This window comes from Lontra canadensis, unplaced genomic scaffold (genome assembly GCF_010015895.1).
Source record: "Lontra canadensis isolate GAN:19392208 unplaced genomic scaffold, GSC_riverotter_1.0 scaffold36, whole genome shotgun sequence".
NCBI classification, from domain to species: Eukaryota; Metazoa; Chordata; class Mammalia; order Carnivora; family Mustelidae; genus Lontra; species Lontra canadensis.
This window is the reverse complement of record NW_022631030.1, coordinates 2,736,646-2,761,028: the sequence shown is the minus strand read 5'-3', so window position 1 is coordinate 2,761,028 and position 24,383 is coordinate 2,736,646. Positions and strand designations below refer to the sequence as shown.

Here is a 24,383-nt window from a genome sequence, read left to right as displayed (position 1 = left end):
CTCCAGCCCCATGTGCCACACATCCACTCCAGCTTGAGGAGGGCACTCCGTCAGTCCTGAGCTAGAGAGGCTGGCCACGGTTTCTGCTGCGGAGGTTCACCGTCTAGTGACAGGCACCCCTGAGAGCCCCCAGGCTGGCAGGAGTGGCTGGACACCCGGGGAAGGGTGGCCCCATCTCCCCAGGCCCCAGGGCAAAAGGAGGGAGTGAAAGGATCCACGTGGCAGTGTGTCCTCAACGGTCATTTAGTGAGGGCAGCAACCACACCCGTGGGTTCCTCAGTCCTCACAGAGTGTTCCAGAAAGCAAGAGGGCGGGAAGGAAGATGGGCACAGGAAATGTGTTGGGTAAAGGACTCTGATCCAGCCCAAGGTGCCGGCTTAGCCTCACGCCTCACGGGCTGTGCAAGGCGGCAGAGAATAAGGAGAGTCCCAGACCTCAGGCTCCTCATCTGTACAATGGGAGCGACAAAACATAACCCCCGCCCCAGCTTGTTGTGAGAAATAGGGACCAGATGGGCAAAGCTTAGCTCAGTGTCTGCCACGTGGGGAGCACTCAGGAGAGGAGCTGCCGTGTTGTGGTGGCTGTCTTGTTCCTGTGCTGTTGCTGCATCATTGTTCCCACAGCTTTCCAAAGAGCGTCTGTTGGGAAGGGGGAGGAGAGCGACTTTCCTCTTTCTGTATGGTCCACGGTGAAGGAGGCAGTTGCAAGAACAGTCTGAGCTCCCTAAAATCCAACCCCCAAACTGCCATTCTGAGCATGTAGGTCCTTCCTAGAATTTACCGAGAGCTTCCATGAGTATGAACTCCATGCAATACGCATTATCGTCTGCCTTTATAAAGATGAGACCCTTGACCAGAGAGGCTGGCTGAGGAGTCCAGGTCTCCCCAGCTCATGGGGTGGGGGGGTGGGGGGCTAAGCCACGTGCAGAAGCCATGTTCAGGGCACCTTTCCGGGGCAGCACGGCTCATCCGATTGGAGAGGTCCCAGCAGCCTCCCCAGGGCGCCCCGAACGCCCCTGGAGATTTCTCAGGGCTCAGCCATCTGGCTCCCCCAGCCCCACGCCAGCCCTGGCAGCGCCCGATCCCCCCAGGGCTGTCGCCGGTACACGCCGCAGCATTTTACTTCTGCTCCGGAGTAATGAAAGAGGCTTCTTTCCCTCAGAATTTAATTTCACGCCTGAGACTCGGTGATTAATTCCCTCCCCCCGCCCCTTCTTCCACCGCCCCGTCGGCCCCTCCGCTTGTAAATTCTGCGGTGTGCCACGGAATTTGTGTATTTTGCATCAATTAAGTGTCACATTGAGTAATTCTTCCCTGGCACTGGGTTTGTTTATTCCGACCATCCCCACAGGGTTGCATGGGGAAGAGGCCATGGAAGAGGCTGGGGAGGGAGGGCGGGGGCAGAGCTGCACAGAGATTTCGCTCAGTCAAGCTCTCGGACACACATCTTGCCTTGTTGCCTACAACAGCCTTATGAGACTTGGAGGCAGCGCCAGGACCCCGGCCCCTGCGTGTGACCCTCAGGCTCTGAGCCAGAATGAGACTCGCCCAAGGTCACACGGTTTCCCCACGGCCGGGGCGGACCCGCACCTGGCTCTCCTGATTCTCAGCCCAACCTCCTTCTGAAGAGCCACGGAAGGTGGGGAGGGAGTAGAGTCTTCTACAAAGTCTCTCCCCACCACCACCCAAGAATTCCCCACCCAACCCTTCTCTGAGGGAGATGAGCTGAGGACAGGAGACATTTGCCATTAGTCAAGGAGGATCCGGAGGGGATGCCTGCCGCTCCCAGCATTCATTGTTGAGCTGACCTCAGTATTAGATCGTAAAATTTACTGAACAAGGGTGGGCGAGACCTGATTTATGATCTCGGCTCTGCAGTGTGATCCTGGACGGGTCACTGCACCTCTCTGGTCTCTGACCCTCCTCTGTCTGTAGCCGCCAAGACCCCTAAGCCAGCTCTACGAGTCCAGGAGCCCCCAGTCGGCCTCCCCCAGAGGTCAGAGGTTCAGCAGCCATAGGCCTGCTCTGTGTAGGCACAGGAGATCCACTCACAGAATCCCACCAGCCAGGGGCCTGGGACAGCCACAGGTCAGGGCCATGGGGCCTGCAGTCACGGCTCTCTCTTGCTTGGGAGTGTAAAATGGAGAATTATTCAGGATGGTAGGTGTGGTTTGCAGAAGGCTTTACTTCTGAATCCTTCTGGGCACAGATGGAAAAGCATGGCCCTGTCTGAGTTGGCTAGGATCGCAGATGGGAGGAGACAGGACAGGGCAGCTGGTTCCCCCAACCCTGATGGGCACCCCCAGGCCAATCTGAGGCCCAGACCAAGGCTTACCAGAATCGCAGATTTGAAAAGTCATGACTCTTGTGTCACAGGGTGTCCCTTCTCCCAAGTCTGGGCCAGGCTCCAGGCACCGTGTCTATGAAGGGAGCTCTTACACACTCTCTCCCTCTCGGCACCTCTCTCTGTCTCCCTTGTTACATCTGTCTGTCTGTCTTTCTGCCCACACTATCCTCTTCCCACCTCCCCAAGCCCCTGCTTCTCAGTCATGGCCCTCAGGGCCTCTATCTGGCCTGAGTAGGAGAGTTTGGGCCAGAGTTTGGGGCCCAGGAGACACCACAAGCCATCCCACACTGGGCGTTGTTCATGCTGGGTACTGGTGGGCAGCAGGTGCCTATTCTGGTGCTTGCCTCTCCGCCCTTCACCCCTGCACCTGCTTCATCCTACTTGGGCTGGCGAGGGCCACTGATGCTCTCTGCCTTCCAGACCCTGCCGAGTCGATCCCCACCATCCTGGACGGCTTCCACTCCCAGGAAGTGTGGGCAGGCCACACCGTGGAGCTGCCCTGCACAGCCTCCGGCTACCCCGTGCCTGCCATCCGCTGGCTCAAGGACGGCCGGCCCCTCCCAGCTGACAGCCGCTGGACCAAGCGCATCACGGGGCTCACCATCAGTGACCTGCGGACGGAGGACAGCGGCACCTATATTTGTGAGGTCACCAACACCTTCGGCTCTGCAGAGGCTACAGGCACCCTCACGGTCATCGGTGAGTGGGGAACCCCTTTGCCAGGCCTAGGAACCTTTGAGAGCACCGCGGTATGACAGGGAGCGGTGGCACCTGCCTCTGGCCGGCCCCAGGGGAGAAGCCCCTGGCTGGGGAAGGCAGCAGGACATCCCAGGAAATGCTCTGGGTTTGAAGTCAGAGGATCTGTTCCTTGGTTCTGGCATTATCAGATAAGAACCGACTTTGGGCAAATCACATAACCGTGGTCACCACCTCAGTGTCCTCTTCTATAAAATGGGAGAATGATCCCGGGCCTTCCTGAGGTCAGAAGGGTCAGAAGGGACCATGAGCGTGACAGTGATGGTGATGAGCTCACGGGGCTTCCTGGCTTGTCGAGAGGGAGGAGTGTGTGCCCTAAAGGAAATGGTGCTGGTGTTAACCCAGTAGAGAGGACATACTGTAGCCCATCAGACACGATTCTCAGAATATTTCACAATAATTGATGGGGACACTGATGAATCAGATCAGACTCGGGAAAAAATGAAGAGGAGGGCTTTCCAGGATCTGCAGGTGGGGTATCAGCCTGTCCTGGCTGTTCCTCCCGAACCCGGAGCCCTAGACCTCCAAGGATCCAGCAAGCCCTTGGGGCGGGGCGGGGGTGTTCACAGACCGTGCTGCTGCTGAGCCCCCGGGCTAAGGTCAGGCTCTGACCACAGTGGGGCTGGGATTTGGAGACCCCTAGGGAATCCCATCCCACCAAGCAGCTGCATAGCCTGAGGCCCCATTGAATGTGATATCAAAGGGTATCGTGAGGGTCCCTGAACCTGGATGGTGGGAGGAGGCTGTCCAGCGGTGATCCACCCTGCGGCACAGCAGTTCCCTCCACCATGCCGACTGACCAGAGCAGCCCTCCTCCCCTCTCCCCTCCCCGTCTCAAGAGCATAGAGCTATAGGTCTGCAGACCCTCAGTGTTCTCCCTGCTTAGCTGGCCTCCTGGGCCTGGGGTCTTGTTCCCCTGCCCCAGCCCAGATGTGAGCCTGGTCTCCTCCCTGTGGTCAAGGGCATCTTAACAGTCAGGGTACATTTATCCACGGTGCTGGGAAGAAGTCCTCCCTGTGGGAACACGTGTGAGGCTGGAAGAGCAGAAAAAGCCCCAGGAAACCCACTGGGGTGACAGCCCAGGATACAGATGCTTAGGTGAGAGTGTTGAGAGAGCTGGGGACCGGGGGCTCCTCACAGCCTAACGAGCCCCCAGCCGGCAGGGCAGGAGCGTGGAAGGACCAGCGCTGATGTCCGCCTCCATGCCCCAGTACTGTCCAAACCTGCTTAGTCGGATAGGCCTTCCCCTCTACCCCTATCCCAGTGCACACGCATTATATACACACTCTCTCTCATCTCACACTCACACACACACATGCACGCACGCATGCACGCCTCAGGGCTCAGGTCAGGAGGGTGGCACACCCCTGAACCCTTGGAACATTAGCAAACCTGACTCTGGGTGATGTGGTGTTCATAGCCTCTGTCTCAGTACATACAGGCAAGCAGATAGACGTGCATGCGTGCGCGTGCGCGCACACACACACACATACACACAGACACGCACCCACACAGGCAGAGGTGTCGAAAGGTCACATGCCCACTTCTCCATACACACATGCACACACGTATGGTGCCCATACACATTCACAGATACACACTTCCTCCACCTTCGCGTGCTCACATCCAGGCACACGCACACAGACCCACAGCCACGTGCACACCCCTGCTGCTATACACCTGATTCCCCGCCCACCCTCTGCTCCACATTCCCCCCAACACTGGGTTTGGCTGGACAACCAGGTTCAAGGGCAGGTGGCACAGCTTTTCTGGACTTTCCATTCTCTCTGCCAGCCCCGCTCTGCCAGGTGTCCAGAGGAAAGCAGGTATTTCACACGCCCACGCCCCCATTCTGCCACCGAGCGTCCTATCCATCTTATCACCAAGTCGTGCGGGGCAGCAAGGTGAGAGCAGGTAGCTGGCCGAGCCCTGGGAGCCCTGGATGGTGACTGGGACAAGCGGGATGCCACCTGACTCATCGTGCACTGACATTTCCTGGGCAGGGCCTCTGGGAGAGAATGGGAGAGCCCGGCAGGAGCAGACTCCAGTGTGCTTTGACTGTGCCCAGCCCAGCCAGGCTGCCCCCTCCTCCAGGTGACCTCACTGGGGTCCTAGTCCCCTGCAGGCCTCAGCCTCCTCTAGAGAACCCCAAGCCCATAGAGATCAGGGCAGAGAGGTGGCCAGCCTTCCCAGCAGTGATAAACAAGGCTGGGGCAGCAGTAGACATCCAGGTGAGAGACACAACCCTGCTTTCAAGTGCTCACAGCCAGGGGCAGAAACAGACACAGAGGAGTGATTAAAAGCCCACGTGTGTAGTGTGGTGACAGTGATACCGAGAGAGGCCCAGAAGAGAGGTCCTGACTCAGCCTGGGAAGGGAGTGGTATCCAGGAAGGCTTCCTGGACGAGGTGTCCTTGAGCTCAGTGTGAAGGACGGATAGGCATTAGACAAAGAGGAAAAAGAGCACTCTTGGGGGAGGCTCTGGGGTAAGAAGTGACCCCGGGTGTGCAGCAAGCACAGACGGAATGCTGCTGCCCTGAGACTGTAGGGCTGAGAAGCAGAGGCAGGTCCCCAGGGGCCTCGATGGCCTTGAATGCCATACCGAGTTCTTGGGCACCATGGAAGTCCTAAGCAGGGCAGCGGCCAGCTATGGCATGGAGAACAGAAGGAGGGAGGCCGGGAGGGGGGAGGATGTTACTTCCTGGATCCGGGTTGGAGAGCAGAGTCCCCGGGGGGGAAATAAGGTGGTCAGAGTGACAGAAGATGGCAGCTGGTTATCTCTACAGATATGAGAGACAGGTGGCAGGGCCAAGGGTGCCTCCCTGATTTCTGGGGAAGATGATGAGCCAGCCAAGCTTCTGTCCTCTTCTGAGCTGAAAGGAGCTCCCCAGCCCCACAGGGCAAGGGCCATGTGTCCAGAAAGTGCAAGCCGTCATAACAAGAGGTGCAGAGGGATGACCTGCCCTGACCCTGCCATTTGACAGATGAGTAAACTGAGGTCTAGAGAGGGAATTCACTAGTCCCAGCCCCTCTCACAAGGATTCTGGGGACAGAACCAGGGCCTCCCCCCAGCCCAACCCCAGCCACACTGCTCTGCAGTAAAAGCCGTTTTCTTTTGTTTTCCTCCCCGCTGCCTTTCTCCTCTCTCCTCCCCTGCTGGCCTGGCCCAGACCCCCTTCACGTGACCCTGACACCAAAGAAGCTAAAGACCGGGATCGGCAGCACGGTCATCCTCTCCTGTGCCCTGCTGGGCTCCCCGGAATTCACCATCCGCTGGTACCGCAACACTGAGCTGGTGCTGCCCGACGAGGCCGTCTCCATCCGCGGGCTCAGCAACGAGACTCTGCTCATCACCTCAGCCCAGAAGAGCCACTCTGGGGCCTACCAGTGCTTTGCCACCCGCAAGGCCCAGACGGCGCAGGACTTCGCCATCATTGTGCTGGAGGGTGAGCTGGGGCGGCCGGCACCCGGGTGGGTTCAGGCTCCCTCCCTCCCGTCCTGAGAGCAGGCACTGGTCCAGGCACCTGCCTGTCTTAGTTAGTCCTCCCATGGGCCCTGTGGGGAGATGCTTTTGCTTCATGTTCCCTATTTTGCAGTTGGGGAAACTGAGGCTTGGTCACTTGCCCAAAGTCACACAGCTTGGCCAAAGGTCAGAGTTGGGATCGGAACTCAGGTCTCTTAACCACCGTGCTATATTGCCTCTGCCCTCCGAAATTACTAGGACCTCACTACAAAAGGAGTCTTCTTTCAGGCGCCAGAGGCTTTCAATCTCACAGGGGCCCTAGGACTGCCCACCAGGAATCACTGCCTTGAGCCCCACCTCTGCTTTCTTCCCTGAGCCCTCTCTTTCTGGCTGTCCCTCTCTCCCCATTCTCAACCCTTCCCGCCAGGCCCATAGACTTTCAAATCTTTGCCCTAAGGTCTCTTTGCAGCAGGCTGTTTCTTGCTACAGAGCTGGATTTCCACATGCTTCCTTCTCCTTTTAAAGCTGCTGCCACCCGGGGCTCCTCACCCAGCACATCTGTGTACGGTGGTTCAAGTTGTTCATTGCACAAAGTGCCTTCAAGGCAGGACCAAGAGTAAGGACTGGAATCCAGCTTGAATCCCCCTTGCCAAGCCATGGGCCCTGGCACCAGGTTGTGACCACACAGAGGAGTCTCCTTTTTCTTACTTGCATGAGAATACAGTGAGGATTGGCAAAGGCCCTATCCCTACCAACAAATTTAGTGGTCCCCCAGCTCCTTTGTTGCTACCAAAACAAAACAAAAACCCCACAATCCTATTGCTTCCAAGGATTTTTCCGCATTATAACAAAGACACCAAACCCAGGCAAGTCCTACAGGTTATTGGGATCCCACATAGGTCTACCCGTCACAGCCTGTGGGTCCTCATTCCTTGGGAGATGGGACATGGTAGTGGGCATCCCCTTATCTCTCACCCTAAGTACAGTGCACAGTGAACTGCCCCTCCTTCAGGCCCTGCCTCCTCTTGTCCAGCCAGAACTTCTTCCCAGATCTTCTTCCTACCAGCTAGGAACAGACCAGTTCAAAATGGGAGCCTGACCTCTCTGGGGACTTCCTGTCTGACCGACTCCCCACACAGCACAATTTCTCTCTGAGAGGACAGCCCACTGATGGCCAGTTCGGGGCAGGGATATGGGAAATGAGGATGGCAGGAAGGGCAGAAAGGAGGGAGGGAGGAAAAGCCAGAAAGGAGGGCTCAAGGAAAGAAGCAGAGGAGGGGCCAAAAGCCGTGACCCTAGTGGGCGGTCCCAGGCTCTGCCAGGCACCAGGTTCTCCCCGTGGTTTTAGGTAAGAGTCTCCTGCAGAAACGGGGTTAGGGGCTGGCAGACTGGATTAACATCAGCTTTTGGGTGTGAAACTTGGTGGGGGATGTGGAGAGCCATGTTACATTGGCCTTTTTTTTTTTTTTTTTTTTAAGTGTTTGCCTTAGTTTTCAAGTGCACAACACATACTTTAACTTTACAACAACCCTGTGTGGCAGGCTGGCCAGGCTCAGTAATTTCATGCTCCCTCTGCCATCGAGGAAGCTGGAGCAGTGGGATTAATTGTCCTGTCTGGGGTTATTGGGTCAGCCGACACTTAAGCTCCGGCCACACACACACCCATGCCTCTGGGCAGCCACTAAGCCTTAAACTTGAGGCTTGGCTGACAGGGCTCTAGCACCCCCAACCCACGTGTAGGAGCGAGCGCTAGAATCCAATTCCGCAGGTCCAGCCCAGCCAGGTCCTGGTTCCACGCGGGGATCTTGAGTCCTATGGCTTTCCTAACGCAGGGAGGAGAAAGGCAGAAGGGCAAAGTGGGCCTGAGCTGACATTAAGCAATCACTTGCAAAGCATTATACGAAGCATCTTTAATGCACTAATCCCTTTCGTCCTCACAGCATCAGTATGAAGAGGGTATATTCACGCCCCCCGATATCTCTACCCTCCAGAGTTGAGAAATGGGGAGACTCAGAGAAGTTAGGTAACTTGCCCAAAGCCCAAAGTTGCCCAAAGCCAACCTGCCCAGAGCTCACAAGGGGCTGCGGGAAGATTCAAATCCAGGGGTTGGAAATCTGTGCGGGAGAAATGGGTACCTCACGGGATGGGGTGGCCTGGCCGGGCGGCCGTCACTCCGTGGCTCGGTGACCCTGATGGGGACTCCTCGCTCCCGGCAGACGGCACGCCCCGCATAGTCTCGTCCTTCAGCGAGAAGGTGGTCAACCCTGGGGAGCAGTTCTCGCTGATGTGCGCGGCCAAGGGCGCCCCGCCCCCCACCGTCACCTGGGCCCTGGATGACGAGCCCATCGTGCGGGACGGGAGCCACCGCACCAACCAGTACACCATGTCAGACGGCACCACCGTCAGCCACATGAACGTCACAGGCCCCCAGATCCGTGACGGCGGCGTGTACCGGTGCGCGGCGCGGAACTCGGTGGGCAGTGCTGAATACCAGGCGCGAATAAACGTAAGAGGTGCCTGTCTACATTTAAATATCAGAATAGGCTTTTGAGTTCCTTTGCCATCTCTGTGGTTCCCATTATTCTTGTGGTGATTAGTACTTATGATTAACTGTCATTTTGCTTTTAGTAGCGGTCTCTTTCCTCTCTTTCTCCCCTTTTCCCTGCCCTCCACACACCCGTCATCCTTTCTCGTGTGTGCGTGTCTGCTACAGTTGGCCCTCCTCTGCATCCCCATCCCCTCCCCTGTCCCTTCTCCTCTCCCAGTCTGACCTGTCCCCACCCCCATTCCTCCCCATCAGATCTCTCTGGCCCCAGGTACACTCAGCACCCCACTAGCAACCACCAGCCCCACCAGGGCCTTGTGAGGACAAGGACAGGGAAGGGGCAGTGGGGCCAGACTTGACCTTGGATGGGGGTGTCCATCAAAGCTGTGCTCCCAGTGTCCTCCCACTGAGCCATCCCCCAAATGCTCCAGGAGATGTAAGCAGCCAGGAGCCAACTCACAGTCTTCCCCCCGATTTCCTCCCTCCCAAGGCCCAAGCCAGCAAGAGTGGGAGGCTCGGGCTGGGTGGGGGCATCCCAAAGCAGACACCTCCGCAGCAGTGGGGGAAGCAGTCCTCAGGTGATCATCCCCAGATCTCAGCTCTCCAAGTCATCCGCATGAGGAGACCCTTCTCTGAAGCTCTTTGCAACCCTGTCGGGTGCCACTGGTCCTCACCTGGCCCCTCCAGCGACCCCTGACCCAGGGGCAGAGGAGGAGGGGGAAGGGCCCTGGTGGCTGCCATGGAGCCTGGGCTCCAGCCCCATGTGAGAAAAATGGCCTCCCATTTACCTCCCTCCCTGCTTTTGAATTGGAAGGGTCAGAGTTCCAGGGTCCTAGGATCCCCTCATGTGTCCCCTCATCTGCTGGGTGGGGAACCTGAAGCCTGGGGTTTCCTATGCCCACTCCCAATCCCTGCCTGGTTCCCTGACCACTCCCACATCGCCACCTGCCCAGCCACCCAGCTGAGGACACCCCCTCCCCGCAACCAGGGTGACCAGAGTCCCCCTCTTAGGGCCCCTTCTCAGGGACCCACAAAACCCACTTACCTGTTTAGAAGAAAACCATCAGCTCATCCAGTAACGACCTTCCTACTGCCTTTTAGATATTTAATGTATATGAGATCCTTTTTGGTACAAGACCATGATGCACAAGTTAAATGGAAAAAAAACAAAATCTCCACATCACCATTGTAACCCCCAAATCTGAATCCTCTTGTGAATGAGAACTCACCCTCCCAAATCCCAGTCACTTCTCGTGAGGCTTCAGTTGGCTCACATACCCCGTCCCATTAGGGGGACGGATCCCTGCCCCAGGCATGCAAGGACCATGTCTGTTTGCAGCTGTTTGAAGCTAGTAACAGAGTCCTGGAGAGACCGTGGGTGCCCCCAGCTTCAGCCTCTGCCTTTACCCTTGCAGTAAAGTCTGCCTTCTCCCCCACCCCGCCCCCTACCCCACTGAATTTCCATCCCCCGAGAGTTTCAGAGCCAAGTAACGGAGAAGAGAGTCACAGGGCAGCTCCCGGCTGTCCCTGGCTAACCGAACCTCTTGTCCCTCCTCTGCTCCTCCTCCCCACTGACTCCCGCCCAGGCCCCCCCAGCATCCGGGCGATGAGGAACATCACGGCCATCGCCGGGCGGGACACCCTCGTCAACTGCAGGGTCATCGGCTACCCCTACTACTCCATCAAGTGGTACAAGGACGCCCTGCTGCTGCCCGACAATCACCGCCAGGTGGTGTTCGAGAATGGGACGCTGAAGCTCACCGACGTGCAGAAGGGCATGGACGAGGGGGAGTACCTGTGCAGCGTCCTCATCCAACCCCAGCTGTCCATCAGCCAGAGTGTCCACGTGGCTGTCAAAGGTAGGCCCCGCCCAGACCCAGAGCCCACCCGGGGCTCTCCGCCACCCGCCGACGGCTGGGCAGCAGCAGCCTGGCCTCAAGGAGTGGCAGGCCGAGGAAGAGAGAGTCCTGAGTGGGTGTTCTGGAGAAAAGGGGCAAGGAGAGGGGGAGAGCGCAGCAAGACAAAGAAGGTTCCCTCTGTGGGCCGCAGAACACATGGCACTGACCTGGGAGGCATGAGAGGCATGTGAGGCACAAAGGTCACTTTCTGGGCCAGAGGCCCGGGTCCGCGATGGCGGGCTAGATCAGTCAGGAGGGAGCCGCAGCACATCAGCGGGGGGCCCACCAGAGGCCACCAAGATGGGGCAAGAGGCAGGAGCCGCAGGAGGCTAGGTGGAGGGAGCCTGTTCTGGGGCTCTGACTCCCCTCTACCTGCTCATGCTTTTTGAGGCCTACCGAGGACATCCTGACAAAACCTCGGCCCAGGCCCTTCACACTCGCCTGGGACAGGCATGTGTTTCGGGCAGAGGTACTTAGCACGGTGCCTGGTGCATAGGAGCCATTCACTACATGCCTGCGGATTAAATGAATGAATGAGTAGAACTAAGGGACTCCGTGCATGTGTGAGCAATGACAGCTGTCCCCTTGGTTCTGGGGCTGCGCAGGTGTGCCACGCTCCATCCCAAATATGTTCCTGGAATTGCCGGGCAGTGAGTGAGTGGAGTGTGGCCTGGCTTCTCTGGGACAGGATAGGGAAGGAGATGCCTGCCAGGCATGGCTGAGGAGCGGTCAAGGAAAGCTGGGATGGGAGGTCACTAATGGCCCCAGTGGGCAAGGATCCGAGGGGGTTCATGCACTGGGAAAGCCTGAGGCTCTGGGAGCATGGAGATGCCAGCCTGGGGCCCTGCGAGGGAGGAAGGAGGGCTGTGGTCTCCAGCCACCATGCTGGTCTCCGGCACCAGACTGTAGCCGTTGTCATAACGAGCCCAATACCACTGTGGCAGGCCCACCACTCACCAGTCACTGTGACTTGGCACTCCACATGCTCAGTTTCATTGAACCCCAGCACTGCCCCCTTATCTCAAGCAGGTACCATTTTCTCCCCAGTTTCCAAGGCGGAAAAGGCAGAGGCACAAAAAAGTCAGGTAATTGTCACCTGGAAGCAGAATGTGTCCTGGGCCTCTCTACCTCCAGGCCCCGGGCTCTAACCCAGAGCTGGGGGAGGGGAGGGCTGGGAGGAGGAACCACTCTCCACGTTCCACCTCAGAAAGAAAGAAGCCTCAGGGACCCCTTGAGAGTCAGGAAGGGGAACAGAGACCCTGAGAAGGCTGAGAGCCCCTGTCGTCTGGGCTCCTGTGTCAGGTCACCCCAGGGCAGGAAGGAAGGGACCCTGGGGACAACATGCACCAGGAGAGGAAAGCTGGCCTGGGACCTGGGGGCGCCCACAGGCAGGAAGAAACAGCGGGGGCGGGGGTCCAGGCCTGTGAAGGGGCCCTGGCACAGGGGAAGGCTGCAGTGGGTCCCAGGCCCCTGAATCAAGATCCGAGAGCAGATTTGTGGACAGAAAGAGGGAAGTCTGGGAGAAGGAAGAAAAATCAGGGGAGGTAGACACCGCATTGGGCTGTGGCCCCTTTGAGCGTGGGGTGGTAATGGCACGAGCAGGTGAAGTGTCTGGTGGACGGTCAGGAGACTGAACAGTAGCAGCAAAAGGCGGGGTCGGCACTTCCCTCGCCTGCCCCACATGTCACAGGCGCCCTTGGGCACCCATCACCTGTCACAGCGCCAGCCGGTGAGTGTTTCCCGAGCTGAAGCTGAGACAGCAGTCTGGGTGGTACTGGCTTGCTGGGAGGCCTCACTTTGGCCCCAAAACTGTGGGGCCGTGGCCATTTCAAGCCAGAGCAGGGGACATGAGACCCTAGGGCGTCAGCCTCCCTGCCTCCCGCCGCTACCCCCTAGTTAGGCTGAGGGGCACCCTGGCCCCCTCCTTAGCTGAGGCCTGTCCCACCTCTGTCCTGCCTGGAGCCCTGGGCAGGAGGCTCACAAGCCCCAGGCTACCTCCCCGGCTTGCTGGTGGTGGAAATAGCAGAGCCTGCCTGCCCCCCTCCCAGCGTCAAGGCCTGCCCGTATCCATTTCCCTTACAAGCGGTGGACCGAGAGTTTACATTGTAAACATCACATATTAAAACATCTAACCTTTGCTCCACTCCCTTCTGCCTGCCCGCACCAGTGAGCATTTGGCCGGGTTTGTTGGCTTAAAAAAAATAAATAAATAACAGGGCTCCGGCGAGCCTCGGAGTACGCAGAACATCCAGAAAGCCGCTCCTGCTCATCAATTATTCAACCCCATTCAGGGAGCGATGAGTCCTAATGAATTGAATCTGATGCATTCCGTCTCAGCGACTCTCTGGGCCTGTTGTGATTGTGCTGAGCGACAAGAGGAAAGGGGGAGTGCGTGTGTGTGTGTGTGTGTGTAAGAGAGAGAGGGAGAGATCTAGAGGGCAGAGCCCATGCACCAGGCACGCGTGGCTCCCGCACCCAGCACAAAGCCCAGCGTTCATCAAACACCATGCGTGTGTACAGGGTATGGGGCACGTGTGCACACGTTCCCTCTTCCCTGCCCTCAGGGTCTGAAGATCCAGCCTTAGAAGGACGGGCGTCCCTTGTTTTCTCTCCAGACCGAGAAGTGGCATTTGTGTGCGGGGCTCTGGGACCCCCTGCCCCTTCCACTCGGAAAGCTCAGGTCCTCCCTCCCACTCCCTGACTCCCTCTCCCCGCCTCATTAGAATGCACTTTTGCAGAAGAACCCATCAGAGCTGATTATGAGCATGCTGCTTGATTAGCTGATGTGCTGCTCCAAGAGCTACTCAAGGAGGAGGGTGGAGGAGGTGCCCCTGGGTGTGCAGCGGGGCCCTGACTCTGGGTGAGGCAGGCCGGGTCCAGAGGCAGCGCGGCTGAGCCCACTCCCATCACCTGGCTGGGACATGCGTCCCACTCAGGGGACCGGAGCAGAGAGCCAGGGTACAGCAAAAGGCAAGGTGGATGTGGGACAGGGCACTGGACACAGAGGATCGCTTAGAAGTCCCTCCCACCCCACATCTCTCTGGGGGGCCGTGGGCTTGCAGGCAGGAAGCAGCAGAAACCCATGCTGCTCCAAGGAGCTGGAAAAACCACTGCTGACCCCATTCCTTCTGGGACTGCTGGTCTCCTGATGAATTTTTCAGACACTGAGCTAAGAGCAGAACATACCCGACACACACGCACACACATGTGCAGAGTCCTCTGTGTGTGCGGATGCGTACATATGCTCATTGGTTCGTATGATATGCATGTCCATGCAACAAACATATACGCACTAACCTGTCCGCTGTTGCACACACACGCGCGCACGCGCATGCCGGCAGTCATGTGTGCACGAATATTGGCTCTGTCCCTACCCTCCCGTAAGACACCATTCCTGAGACACAAAAGGTGGCTGCGAGTGGCACCAGATGAAATATTGCCCAGGTGAGCTGGTGCGGCCCAGCAAGGTGGGAGGGCTGCCGGGAGAGGGTGGGCATGCTTTGTGGGCCCCTTGGGCCTTGGGGCATGTGACGCCAACTGGCAGGGGAGAGCAGGGCTGTCGGGAAGGCAAGTGCTCCTCTCCGGGCATCTAGAGACATCCCTGGCAGGATGCTAAGAGGCGGGCACATAGCTCCAACCTAGATTCGATGTCTTTAGGGCCCCCCGTAGCTGAAAAATAATGTAGCAGAAAAGCATCTCTGGGCACGCGGGCTGAATGTTTAATTAACTAAGAAGGCAGGCTGCGACTGGGGCCCCTTGGTTCAGCTCAGCGAGAGAACATCTCCATCCCCACATCTGAGTCTCTCTGGGCCTCTGGAGCCAAGATGAGGACAAGAGGGGCTTGCCGCCCATGCTCTGTAAGGCCGGGGGTGGGCGGTGCTGCCATGCCCCTGGGGAGCACAAACGGAAGAGGACACACACATCCGCTCCTTCCCCAGTGCCCATACTCCACACCCACACTCTGTCTTCCCTGGCAGCCCAAACCAGTGCCTGCCCTGCGCCTGGAGCCTTTGGAGGAGGGCCCCTTCCACCCCAGTGAGTGGGTTGGGGGTTTCTGTGATCCTAGGTTGGGGGTTGGGAAAAAGCCAGTCCCTGGGCCAAATGCCTGCTCTCCACAGAGGTGGAGGTCTGGAACCCACAGGGAGGGAATACAATGGGTTCCGTAGATGCAGAGAGCCCTGTGGTCCCTGGGAGAGGGGGGCACCAGGAAAGCTCCTGCCAGCGGCTTTATTCCCCAGCAGAGGGGTCCTGGCACACACGAGCAAGCAGCCACTTCGGTGGACAGACAGGGCTCAAGAGGGTGACTGGTGGCGGTGACGGTGGGGACGATGGTGTGGAGGCAGCGTCTACCAATTCAGGGAATTTACTGCGTACCCTCAATGTTCTGGGCACCAACTGACAAATGCAGCCACGCTCAGGACAGACAAAAATCCTGTCCCTGGAAGCTTCCATTCTGGGAGGGGGGGCAAATGGATAATGCATAAAATATATAAAAGAAACCCCATGTCAAAGAAGGAGCTGGGATGAGAGTGTCAAGAAGTGTTGGGAGTGGTTTTGCGATTTTAAATAGGGTGGCCAAGGGAGGCCTCCCTGAGAAAGAGAGGGTTGTGTTTAAAAAAAAAAAAAAAAAGGAAGTTATTATTATTATTCCTAAAATAGTAGAGGCTTTAGAGATTACTTGGTCCAACTCCTCCGTTGTTCAGATGAGGAAACGGAGGCTCAGGGCGGAGGCAGGGTGGTTGACGGGAGGTAGCCTGCCTCCGCTCACTTGCACAGAAGACAGAGGCCAGAACCCAGCTCCTTGGCACGGCTGTCTCCCCACCTCCGTGCTGCACAGGCAGACACACCGACTCCCCCCAGTGCCCTCTCTCCGGTAAGCAGGCGCAGTAAAGAAGGCTCAGTCTCAAAGACAGACAATGAGCGATACCATAAAGTGTTTATGGTCTGGGCTGGCCGTTGGCACACCGTCGTCTGCGCAACGCTCCCAAGCAGGGGGCCGTAAAGGCTTTATGGTGGCCGGGCACCTCCTAGACGGCTGCAACCACTGTACGTCCCCAGCCACTCTGTCCTCTGGCCTCGTCACCACGGTAGCACCTTGCTCCAACCCCATCTCCCTCAGCACGGAGTTGCCCTCTCCCCAAAGATGACTGTGGCCAGAGCATGCCCCCTCACACTCAGGCTGGGGGTTGGAGAAATGCTGGGACTCAGGGGCGGGGGGGGGGGCCTTTGTGCAGTCGACCCTCGGAGGTCCCTGCTCATCACTGCGATAGAGGTCATCAGAACAGGACACTCCCCCCACCCCACTACTGAGGATCGCTTTCCCAGAGGCAGAAATGGACACACACACGTTCAGTTAGCTCACGTCTACCTCTGAGCATTGGGGAAGACATCCCTGACTCACAGGTCAGAAAGCAGCCCCACATTGGGGCTGCTGCCCACACACCAATCCCAGAGCCCCCATACCCTGTTACTCAGAGCCTCTGGCTCATGGGGCTTCTCTGCTAGTCCGGGAGCCTGTGAAGGAACCAGGACCCCTGGACTTTCTTCTCCCTCCTGCTGTACCTGCAGTTATGGAAGTATCTGAGCAGAAGCCTGGAACCAAGAAATTCCATGAGCAGCTCTGGCCCCTAACACTCCCACCAAAGGGTTCCTAAGGGGACACCTCCTTGCCTCGTCGGCCTGCAGCAGGAGCAAAGGGTAGAGGGGGCCGGGAACCTGCCCTGGATCTCTGGTGTGTTGTCTGGTTGTCTGCCTCCCACAGGACAATTGTGCTCCTGAGAACTCTGGCCAGCCCCAGATGGGTACTGGTCGGCTACCGTCTCCAGGGGCATCGCAGTAGCCATCCACATTATTCCCGAAAGCCAGAAGGGAGTGATCACCCCTGGTTGGCCTCTGCATCATGGCTCAGCCTTTCCCCCTCCCCCACCCCATGTACATTGTGTCCTTTAGCTCTCTGCCCAAATGCCACCTCCTCCGCGAGGCCGCGGTCACCCAGCCAGATGAGTGAGACGTCTCTAGGCTCTGAGTTCAGCATCTGTCTACTCAGGTGGTGCCTGCCCAATAATCACTGAGGGAAATATCTTGCCTTCCCTAGCAGAGGATGAGCTCCTGGGGGTTCTATCTGTATTTTAAGCATGTTTCTACTTTCTCCAGCCCACACGGAGCATAATAATGCCTTCACAGACTAGGCATTTCATAAATATTAGATGAATTAGTTAATTAACGAATTAACCTGCCTTGGTAACTTGTTCCATTACCCAAATCCCTTCTTACTAAGAGAGACAGTCTTCCCATTGGATGAGCTAAGTCTCCCTACCTGATTTCAGTCTTTTGCTCGCCACTTGCTCTGTTCACGGAGGAAATACAGCGCGAGACCCCCCATCCCCGGGGCTGGTCCTTCAGCCTTGACAGCCCCTCGGCCCTCTCCTCCTTGGTAGAACCTCCCAGAACTAGCTTTGCCCACACATCCTCCTCTGCACCCCGTCACTGCCTTGAATCTCCCCTTAGTCACGTTCAAGTGTGCCTAGGAGCTGCTTCTGGGGCCATGGGAGCAAGGGCCTGACCCCCAGAAAGAACCAAGGGATAAGCTCCCTTGATAGCATCAATATAGCATCTTCAGGAATGGCATAGGAACCCCCCTCTTCTTCTGGATGGACCACCATCCTGTGCTCTCTCTACCCTGACCCACCTGACAATTCAACTTCTAAGATCAACCCAGGAAATCATATCTGAGCATGTGTTCATTCATTCATTCATTCATTCACTCACCCGCCAGGCATTTATTGGACTCTTGCCACTGGCCAGGGAAGTCAGTCTTAGTTACTGCCCTAGAGGAGCTCCCAGACCCCCCACAGAAGGCAGGAGTGCAAACCACCACCCTCCCGCCCTGTGACAGGTGCCATGATGAAGGTGGGCACAGGTGCTGTGGGATGAGGGCTGGACTCATAGAAACATAATACTGCAGAGGCTCTGAGAGGATGAGGAGGCATTTCCCTGGAGGCCTGTGGGCTCTAGCTTCCGGCCTCTGTGGGAAGGAGAACTGGGCCAGGCCTGGTTCTGTTTGGCCTAGAGAAACAAACTAGAGGCAGACCTGGGTCTTTGCAACAGTTCCCTCAAAACATCCAAGGAGGCCAGAAGTCTTGGTCTGATCTAGGCACCCAAACAGGCCCCAGGGAGGGAAATGGCAGAGCCCAACAGAGGGACCTCTGGGAAATCTCAGCAGTCGGCATGGGGCCATTACTAGAGTCAGGAGCTTTCCACATTTCTGGGGAAATCTCATTTGGAGATCCCCAAGACCCAGCCAACCACCCAGAATACTGGGGCAAACCCTAACCCGGGCAATAGGAAGCCAGAGATTGGGAGGGGGAGATCCAGACAATGGCCAGAGCCCCAGTGGACCTAGATCTGGGCCCTGGGGGGAGCACGCATGATGGGAATAAGAAGGACAAGGGTCCAGCTGTGCTCGCCGAGGCACGGGCTAAGACTTGGAGCGGAGGGTGGTCACGGCACACTGATGGAGCGCCTATGGCAGGATGGAGAGTAAGGTGGCAGAGGACACTGGGAAGGTCTGTTAAACACCCTGCTGAAGGGTATGGCTCTCATCCCGTCCCTCCTAAATGTCACTTCCTCTGGACCTAGGTTCTTGATCAAGAACTTTCCAAGGGAGCCAAAGGGCTGCTAAGGGTGATTCTATGCCCATCCCCCACCACTCTGCTGGGGAAGCTCCCTGCTGAGCCTGAAGGCCTTGGGGAGCAGGGAGGGCCTTGAGGTGCAGGGAGGGCCTTGGGAATGCCTAGGATGCCACCATCCTCTCCCCCCCAGTGCTCGGCCCTGCTGGTGGTCACTGTGGGTAGGCCTGGGGTGGAAAGCGGCAGGCTTCCTAGGGGGCGGGGTGCTGGAGCCAGGGAGAAGGCCAGAGGACTGTGGACAGCCTTGTAATTTAATTATTTGACTGCAGAAAGGAGATCTCATCTACTGGGTGCTCATCCTTGTTAAGCTAATTGTCTGTCTCCTTCTCTCTCTTCTCCCCCCACTTGCTGGGGAAGTCGCTGTGGCCTAATTGAGTTATCATGAAGATAATGGCTGATGCCCTAGCCAGAGCTGAAAAAGGAGGATCCCTCTCACAGAGGCTCAGGCTCCAGACAGGCCCCCCAGGGGCGAAGATGTGGGCTGTGGGGCGGGCTGGATCTCTGGGCGGGGAGGGAGGCTGTGCAGATCCCGCTCTGCCGGATGAGTGGCAAACTGGTTGTCTCACGAAGGACAGGGCTCCCTCTCTGCTCCTCCCTGCCACGCGAGGGGGGCTCACCGATGAGACGAAAGAGTCATTGGGCGGGGCGTGTCTGGGGTTTCTTGGAGAGGCAGCCGGCAGCACAGGGAAGAGAGTGTGGACCCTGAGAACAGGGACACCAGGTCTCAATTCCCTCTGTCACCGCTTAGGAGCTAGACGACCGAGGGCAAGTGACTTCTCCATTCTGAGCCTCAATGTTCTCATCTGTGAAGTGGAAACGGTTAAGCTACATCATGTTATTGGGGAAGGATTCAGGGTGCTAGCACATGACGACCATGGGCAGGGCTGGGACGGGAGATGGGAGCTCTGCTGGAGGAGGCCAGCAGACAGCATCCTGGCTTTCGGAGGCACAGCTGTGGGGCAAGAACTGGGGACAGTCTCAGTGCCCGCCTTCACACTCACACAGTCCCCCACGCCCGACATCTGGGGCATAGCACCCCTGTCGTTCACAGGTCCCAGAGAGCTGACATATCTTTGGGATGAGAAGGTGGCCCCAGGCCATTGAGGAGCAGCAGGGGAGTGAGGGCGAAAACCGAGCAGCATCCGCAGGCAGATGGGAATCCAGGAACACATGCGTCATCGCAGGGACAAGTCTGATGGTCAGGATTAATGCAGGCCAATGAATGCCCTACACAGAGACAGGGGCCCACGCCTGGGCGGGCAAGGGGATGAGAACGAACGGCCAGGGGCAGCCCCAAGAGATTCTGCAGGTATAGGACAAGGCACTGGCACCCTGGGGAATTCTACTTACAGCCCCAGGGGCAGGAAGGGCCGGGAGGTGAAGCCGTGAGGCAGTCGCTGCTGGCCAGGCTGGGGCACATGGGAGTCCTGACAGCAGCCTCCCCCTTTGCCTTCCCAGTGCCCCCTCTAATCCAGCCCTTTGAGTTCCCACCTGCCTCCATCGGCCAGCTGCTCTATATCCCCTGCGTGGTGTCCTCGGGGGACATGCCCATCCGCATCACCTGGAGGAAGGACGGACAGGTGATCATCTCAGGCTCGGGCGTGACCATCGAGAGCAAGGAATTCATGAGCTCCCTACAGATCTCCAGCGTCTCCCTCAAGCACAACGGCAACTACACGTGCATCGCCAGCAACGCGGCGGCCACCGTGAGCCGGGAGCGCCAGCTCATCGTGCGTGGTGAGCAGAGAGGCTGGGGCCGGGAATTGAGGGCCCAGCCCTGTCGGCTGTCAGCAATGTCTCTAGATTTGGGGTTGGAATCACAGGCTGAAAAACAGCTGGCCTTAACTAAGATCAAGAAGTTCAAATCTCTTGCTTTCCAGGCCCAGACCCAGAGGCCCTGAGAGGGAAAGAGCCCTGTTCAGTTAGCCACTGGCAGGGTGAGAGCTGGGACACGGGACTCCCAGTCCTCAGCAAGCCCTCAGCATCTTGAGTTTCAGAGCTGCCTCTTCTGAACTTGATCATGGTGCAGGCAGGGCTGGCACAGACGAGAAGGTTAGAGACCACAGAAGAGCATTAGAGACAGATGACTGGTTTCTCCCTAACCGTCCCTCTTCCCACAGTGCCCCCGCGATTTGTGGTCCAGCCCAACAACCAGGATGGCATCTACGGCAAAGCTGGAGTGCTCAACTGCTCAGTGGATGGCTACCCCCCGCCCAAGGTCATGTGGAAGCATGCCAAGGGTGAGCCCCTGGCCAGCCAGCATTTCCGAGCCCGGTCAGGGAGTGGGGAGAAGGAAGCTGATGGGGCTTGGGCCCGTTTTCCCACACACAACTCCTACCCCTGGGTGGGAGCTCTAGGTGGGAGTCCCGGGTTCTAAGCTTTCAGGGGATCCCAGGCTGTACTCGCTCTGGATATTGTCCTACCCTGCCCTCGGGGATCGGCAGACTGGGGACAGCTAGAATGCCGACTCCAGATTTCCTCCAGTCCCCACAGATTGACCTCTCCCCTCCTCCATCCAGCCCTAGAACTCAGTGTATGTCTGCTTTCCCCAGCCCTCCCCACCCTGCTTGGGGTCCCGGAACCTCCTAGGCCCCTCCTCCTCACCAAACTATGCTGGGATTGCTGTCCTTCTTCGAGCCTAACATCATCCCAAGGATACATTTGGTATCTGACCAAGTCCCATGCCAACCTCTTGTCGTAGGCCGTGCCCATCCCTGACACTGGGGGGATGGGGAGGAGACCACAAAGCCCCCCTTGGAAGATGGCTGGCTTCTTTCCCAGATCTGGCCGTCCAAGACCAAGCAGCTGCCATTTTAGGGCTCCATCTCGCCTTTGCCTGTGGCCAAGTGGCCTGAGACAACTCTTGGTCTCCAAGCTCAGCCCTGAGGCTCAGTGCCAGGGCGGGCTTTGAGCAGAGGTCCCCAACTCCACCTCCTTACCTGAGAGCTGGGGCAGGGCCAGACCTCTGTGAGGCCTTCCAGTCACCCAGAGGAGCACTTTGGGAGTGCTACAAGATAGCCCTAGGTCAGCAGGAGAAGGATGTCAGGGCGTCCCTTGGGGTACTCCAACCTGGCCCAACTTGTATGCTAGCCTGGGCCCCAGCCCCCTAACAGCTGCCTCCTTCCAGGGAGTGGGAGCCCGCAGCAGTACCACCCGGTTCCCCTCACCGGCCGCACCCAGATCCTGGCCAACAGCTCGCTGCTGATCCGCCACGTCCTGGAAGAGGACATGGGCTACTACCTCTGCCAGGCCAGCAACGGCGTGGGCACCGACATCAGCAAGTCCATGTTCCTCACCGTCAAGAGTGAGTCCTACCCCCTCACGGTGCTCCTAGTCCCCCGACCACAGGCTGGGGCCCGTCTCCACACTTGCCCAGCAGCCACTGTTCCATCTGTGAGCAGGAGGCAGGGAGGGTTCCTGGTCAGAGGTGCACTTGGGACACTCATGTGGGGGACTCAGACCCCCTGTGACCTTGGCCGAGTCACCTCATCTGTCTAGGCTCCAGTGTCTTCCCTGTGCTAGAAGTTCATTTCCAGCCCACCCTCCCCACCAAACTGCTTGAGGAACACAGGAACTGATCACAGGAAGGGGAAGATATTTGGGGAAAGTCAAAAGAGCACTGAGACTCATCACTCAGTGCTCAGTCTGTGACTTCGAAATCCCCAGACACAGAGCTGGCCTCACGGCCTCAGAAGCCCAGAATACCCCGGAATTCTGTTGAATCCCATGCAGATATTCCTACCAAATAAGACTATCCCTTTAGAGTCTTGGGGTCCGTATAATGGGCCCCCAGGGAATGGTGTCCGAGGAACAGTGTCCACCTGACCCAGTGTCAGGAAATGGACCACGGGCCATGCGGGACAGTGGTGAGAGTCTGTGTTTTAACACCCGACCAAAGCCAAGTGGGAATCTAGGAGCCATGTTGTAATTGTTGTGACCTTGATGAGTTTGCTTGAACTTGCCATACATACCTCAGTTCCCTGGTAGAGAACCACCCCCGTTATGTTCTGCATCAGGAGTGAGTGCGATAATATGTGGAAAGCAGCCCGTGTGATACTGGCATCCAGTCAGCCATCAAAGGCTTACCAGTTTGGCTATTGGTACCGGCAGTCCCTGCAGGGTTGGTGTGGGAATGACTGCCGAGGGCAGTGCCCGGTGTGGGGTCCCTCCTGGAAGAATCCGAGCTGCTTTATCGCTTACCAAAGCCCGTGTTCAGCTCCGCACCAGACAGGGAAGCCCCAGCGATCGATGCGCGGGGAGCTCCGGGCGCCGGAATCCCCGCCCTGGGGAGCCACTTCCCTCACACTATCAAAAAGCACTTTGTCCTTAATAAAACCAGGCAATCAATCTACATCCCTCAGCCGGGGAGAACTTTGCTAATTCCGCCTGCGTGAGGTGGGAGGGATAGCAGGCACCTCACAGAACCGTCCCTGGAATCCCATCCTTCCCGCCCCCGTCAGCAGCGGGGATGAGCCCAGACCTTCAGTCTTTTTTATCTTCGTGTTTGTTCTTTGCTCTTTCTTCTCGAAGCCAGGGGATTCCGCCACACAAGCGTGGCTGTGGCTTTGTGGCCCCCGGTGTGTGGGATGAGGGGGGACGCGGGGGACGGGGGACCTGGCGGCCAGGAGGCGGGCTGTGTGATGTCCCTGATATCCTGGAGGGACCTGGGGCAAGTCACCTCACTTCTCAGGCCCCGCATTTTTCCAGTGGCGTCCGTGCTGCTGGGCCCAGGCAGCTGAGCGACAGCCCGAGATGCTCAGAGGAAGCCCATTTTGTAAATTCAGGGCAGCCCTGTGAGCATGTGCCACACAGCATCACACACACACACACACACACAAGGCGATGTCAACGCCGGGCCCTCTCTTCCCGAGGAGCTTCTTACCACTCCCATCACCTGTGGGCACAATCTGGACCTCGGTCCTTCCTCCCCTCACCCTCATCCTATTTTCAGCCACCTTGTCACTCTCCTTTGCTTCCTTCCACAGCAAGGCACATGCGCACACACGCCTTTCTCACATCTGCTCCGTCTCACAGACACCTCTGGTCATATTTTCCCTCTCGCCGCACCTCCCTCCCACTGCCAGGGACACGGTGTCTCTCCACACCTCCTCACACAGCCTCTCCCCTGCTGCCACCACCCTCAGCCGACGGGCTGTCTTCCAGCTGTGCTCTCTCCGACTGCCTCACACGCGTGCGCTCCTTAGATGGCCTTTCCATGACACACTCCCTCTGCCACAAACGCCCCCTTGCATAACAGCCCCGTGCTCCCCAGTGACCCGCCCGGCCGTGCTAGGGGCTCCCCCGCACCACCCTGAATGACAGCAGGACAGGAGGAGCAGGGCCGGGCATTGGAGGCCTGAGGGCAGCCGAAATGGAAGGGCTGAGCACGGCATGGCCTCTCTCTGGGGCTGGAGGGTCTGCCGGCCCTTCTGCAGCCTCCTGACCATGCTACACAGCAGCCAGCTGCCGGAAGTGGCTCCTGAGACAGTGGGACGGGGGTGGGAGTGGGCACCGGGATGGGGCACAGAGGCTCCCGATTTGCTTTGGGATCTTCTTCCACTCCGCTTCCTGACGTGTTTACGCAGGCATATTGCTCTAGGTTACCGACCCCCAGCTGCTCCCCTTGCTCGTCCTCCCCCCTCCCCGGTGCTGCTCTGCCCTTTCCTCCTTCATTCCCTCAGCCTTTTC

General features: G+C 58.0%; 1 protein-coding gene across 1 annotated transcript in view; it reads left to right on the top strand.

Annotated features, from left to right (window-relative positions):
* The window catches only part of DSCAML1 (DS cell adhesion molecule like 1), a 338,974-nt gene that overhangs the window by 238,881 nt on the left and 75,710 nt on the right, over positions 1-24,383 (top strand). Inside the window, exons 5-11 of the mRNA XM_032868593.1 lie at positions 2,767-3,045; positions 6,272-6,547; positions 8,781-9,077; positions 10,696-10,968; positions 20,154-20,432; positions 20,816-20,935; positions 21,823-21,999. Of these exons, the coding sequence (XP_032724484.1) occupies positions 2,767-3,045; positions 6,272-6,547; positions 8,781-9,077; positions 10,696-10,968; positions 20,154-20,432; positions 20,816-20,935; positions 21,823-21,999 (1,701 nt within the window). The remainder of the gene's footprint in view (positions 1-2,766; positions 3,046-6,271; positions 6,548-8,780; positions 9,078-10,695; positions 10,969-20,153; positions 20,433-20,815; positions 20,936-21,822; positions 22,000-24,383) is intronic.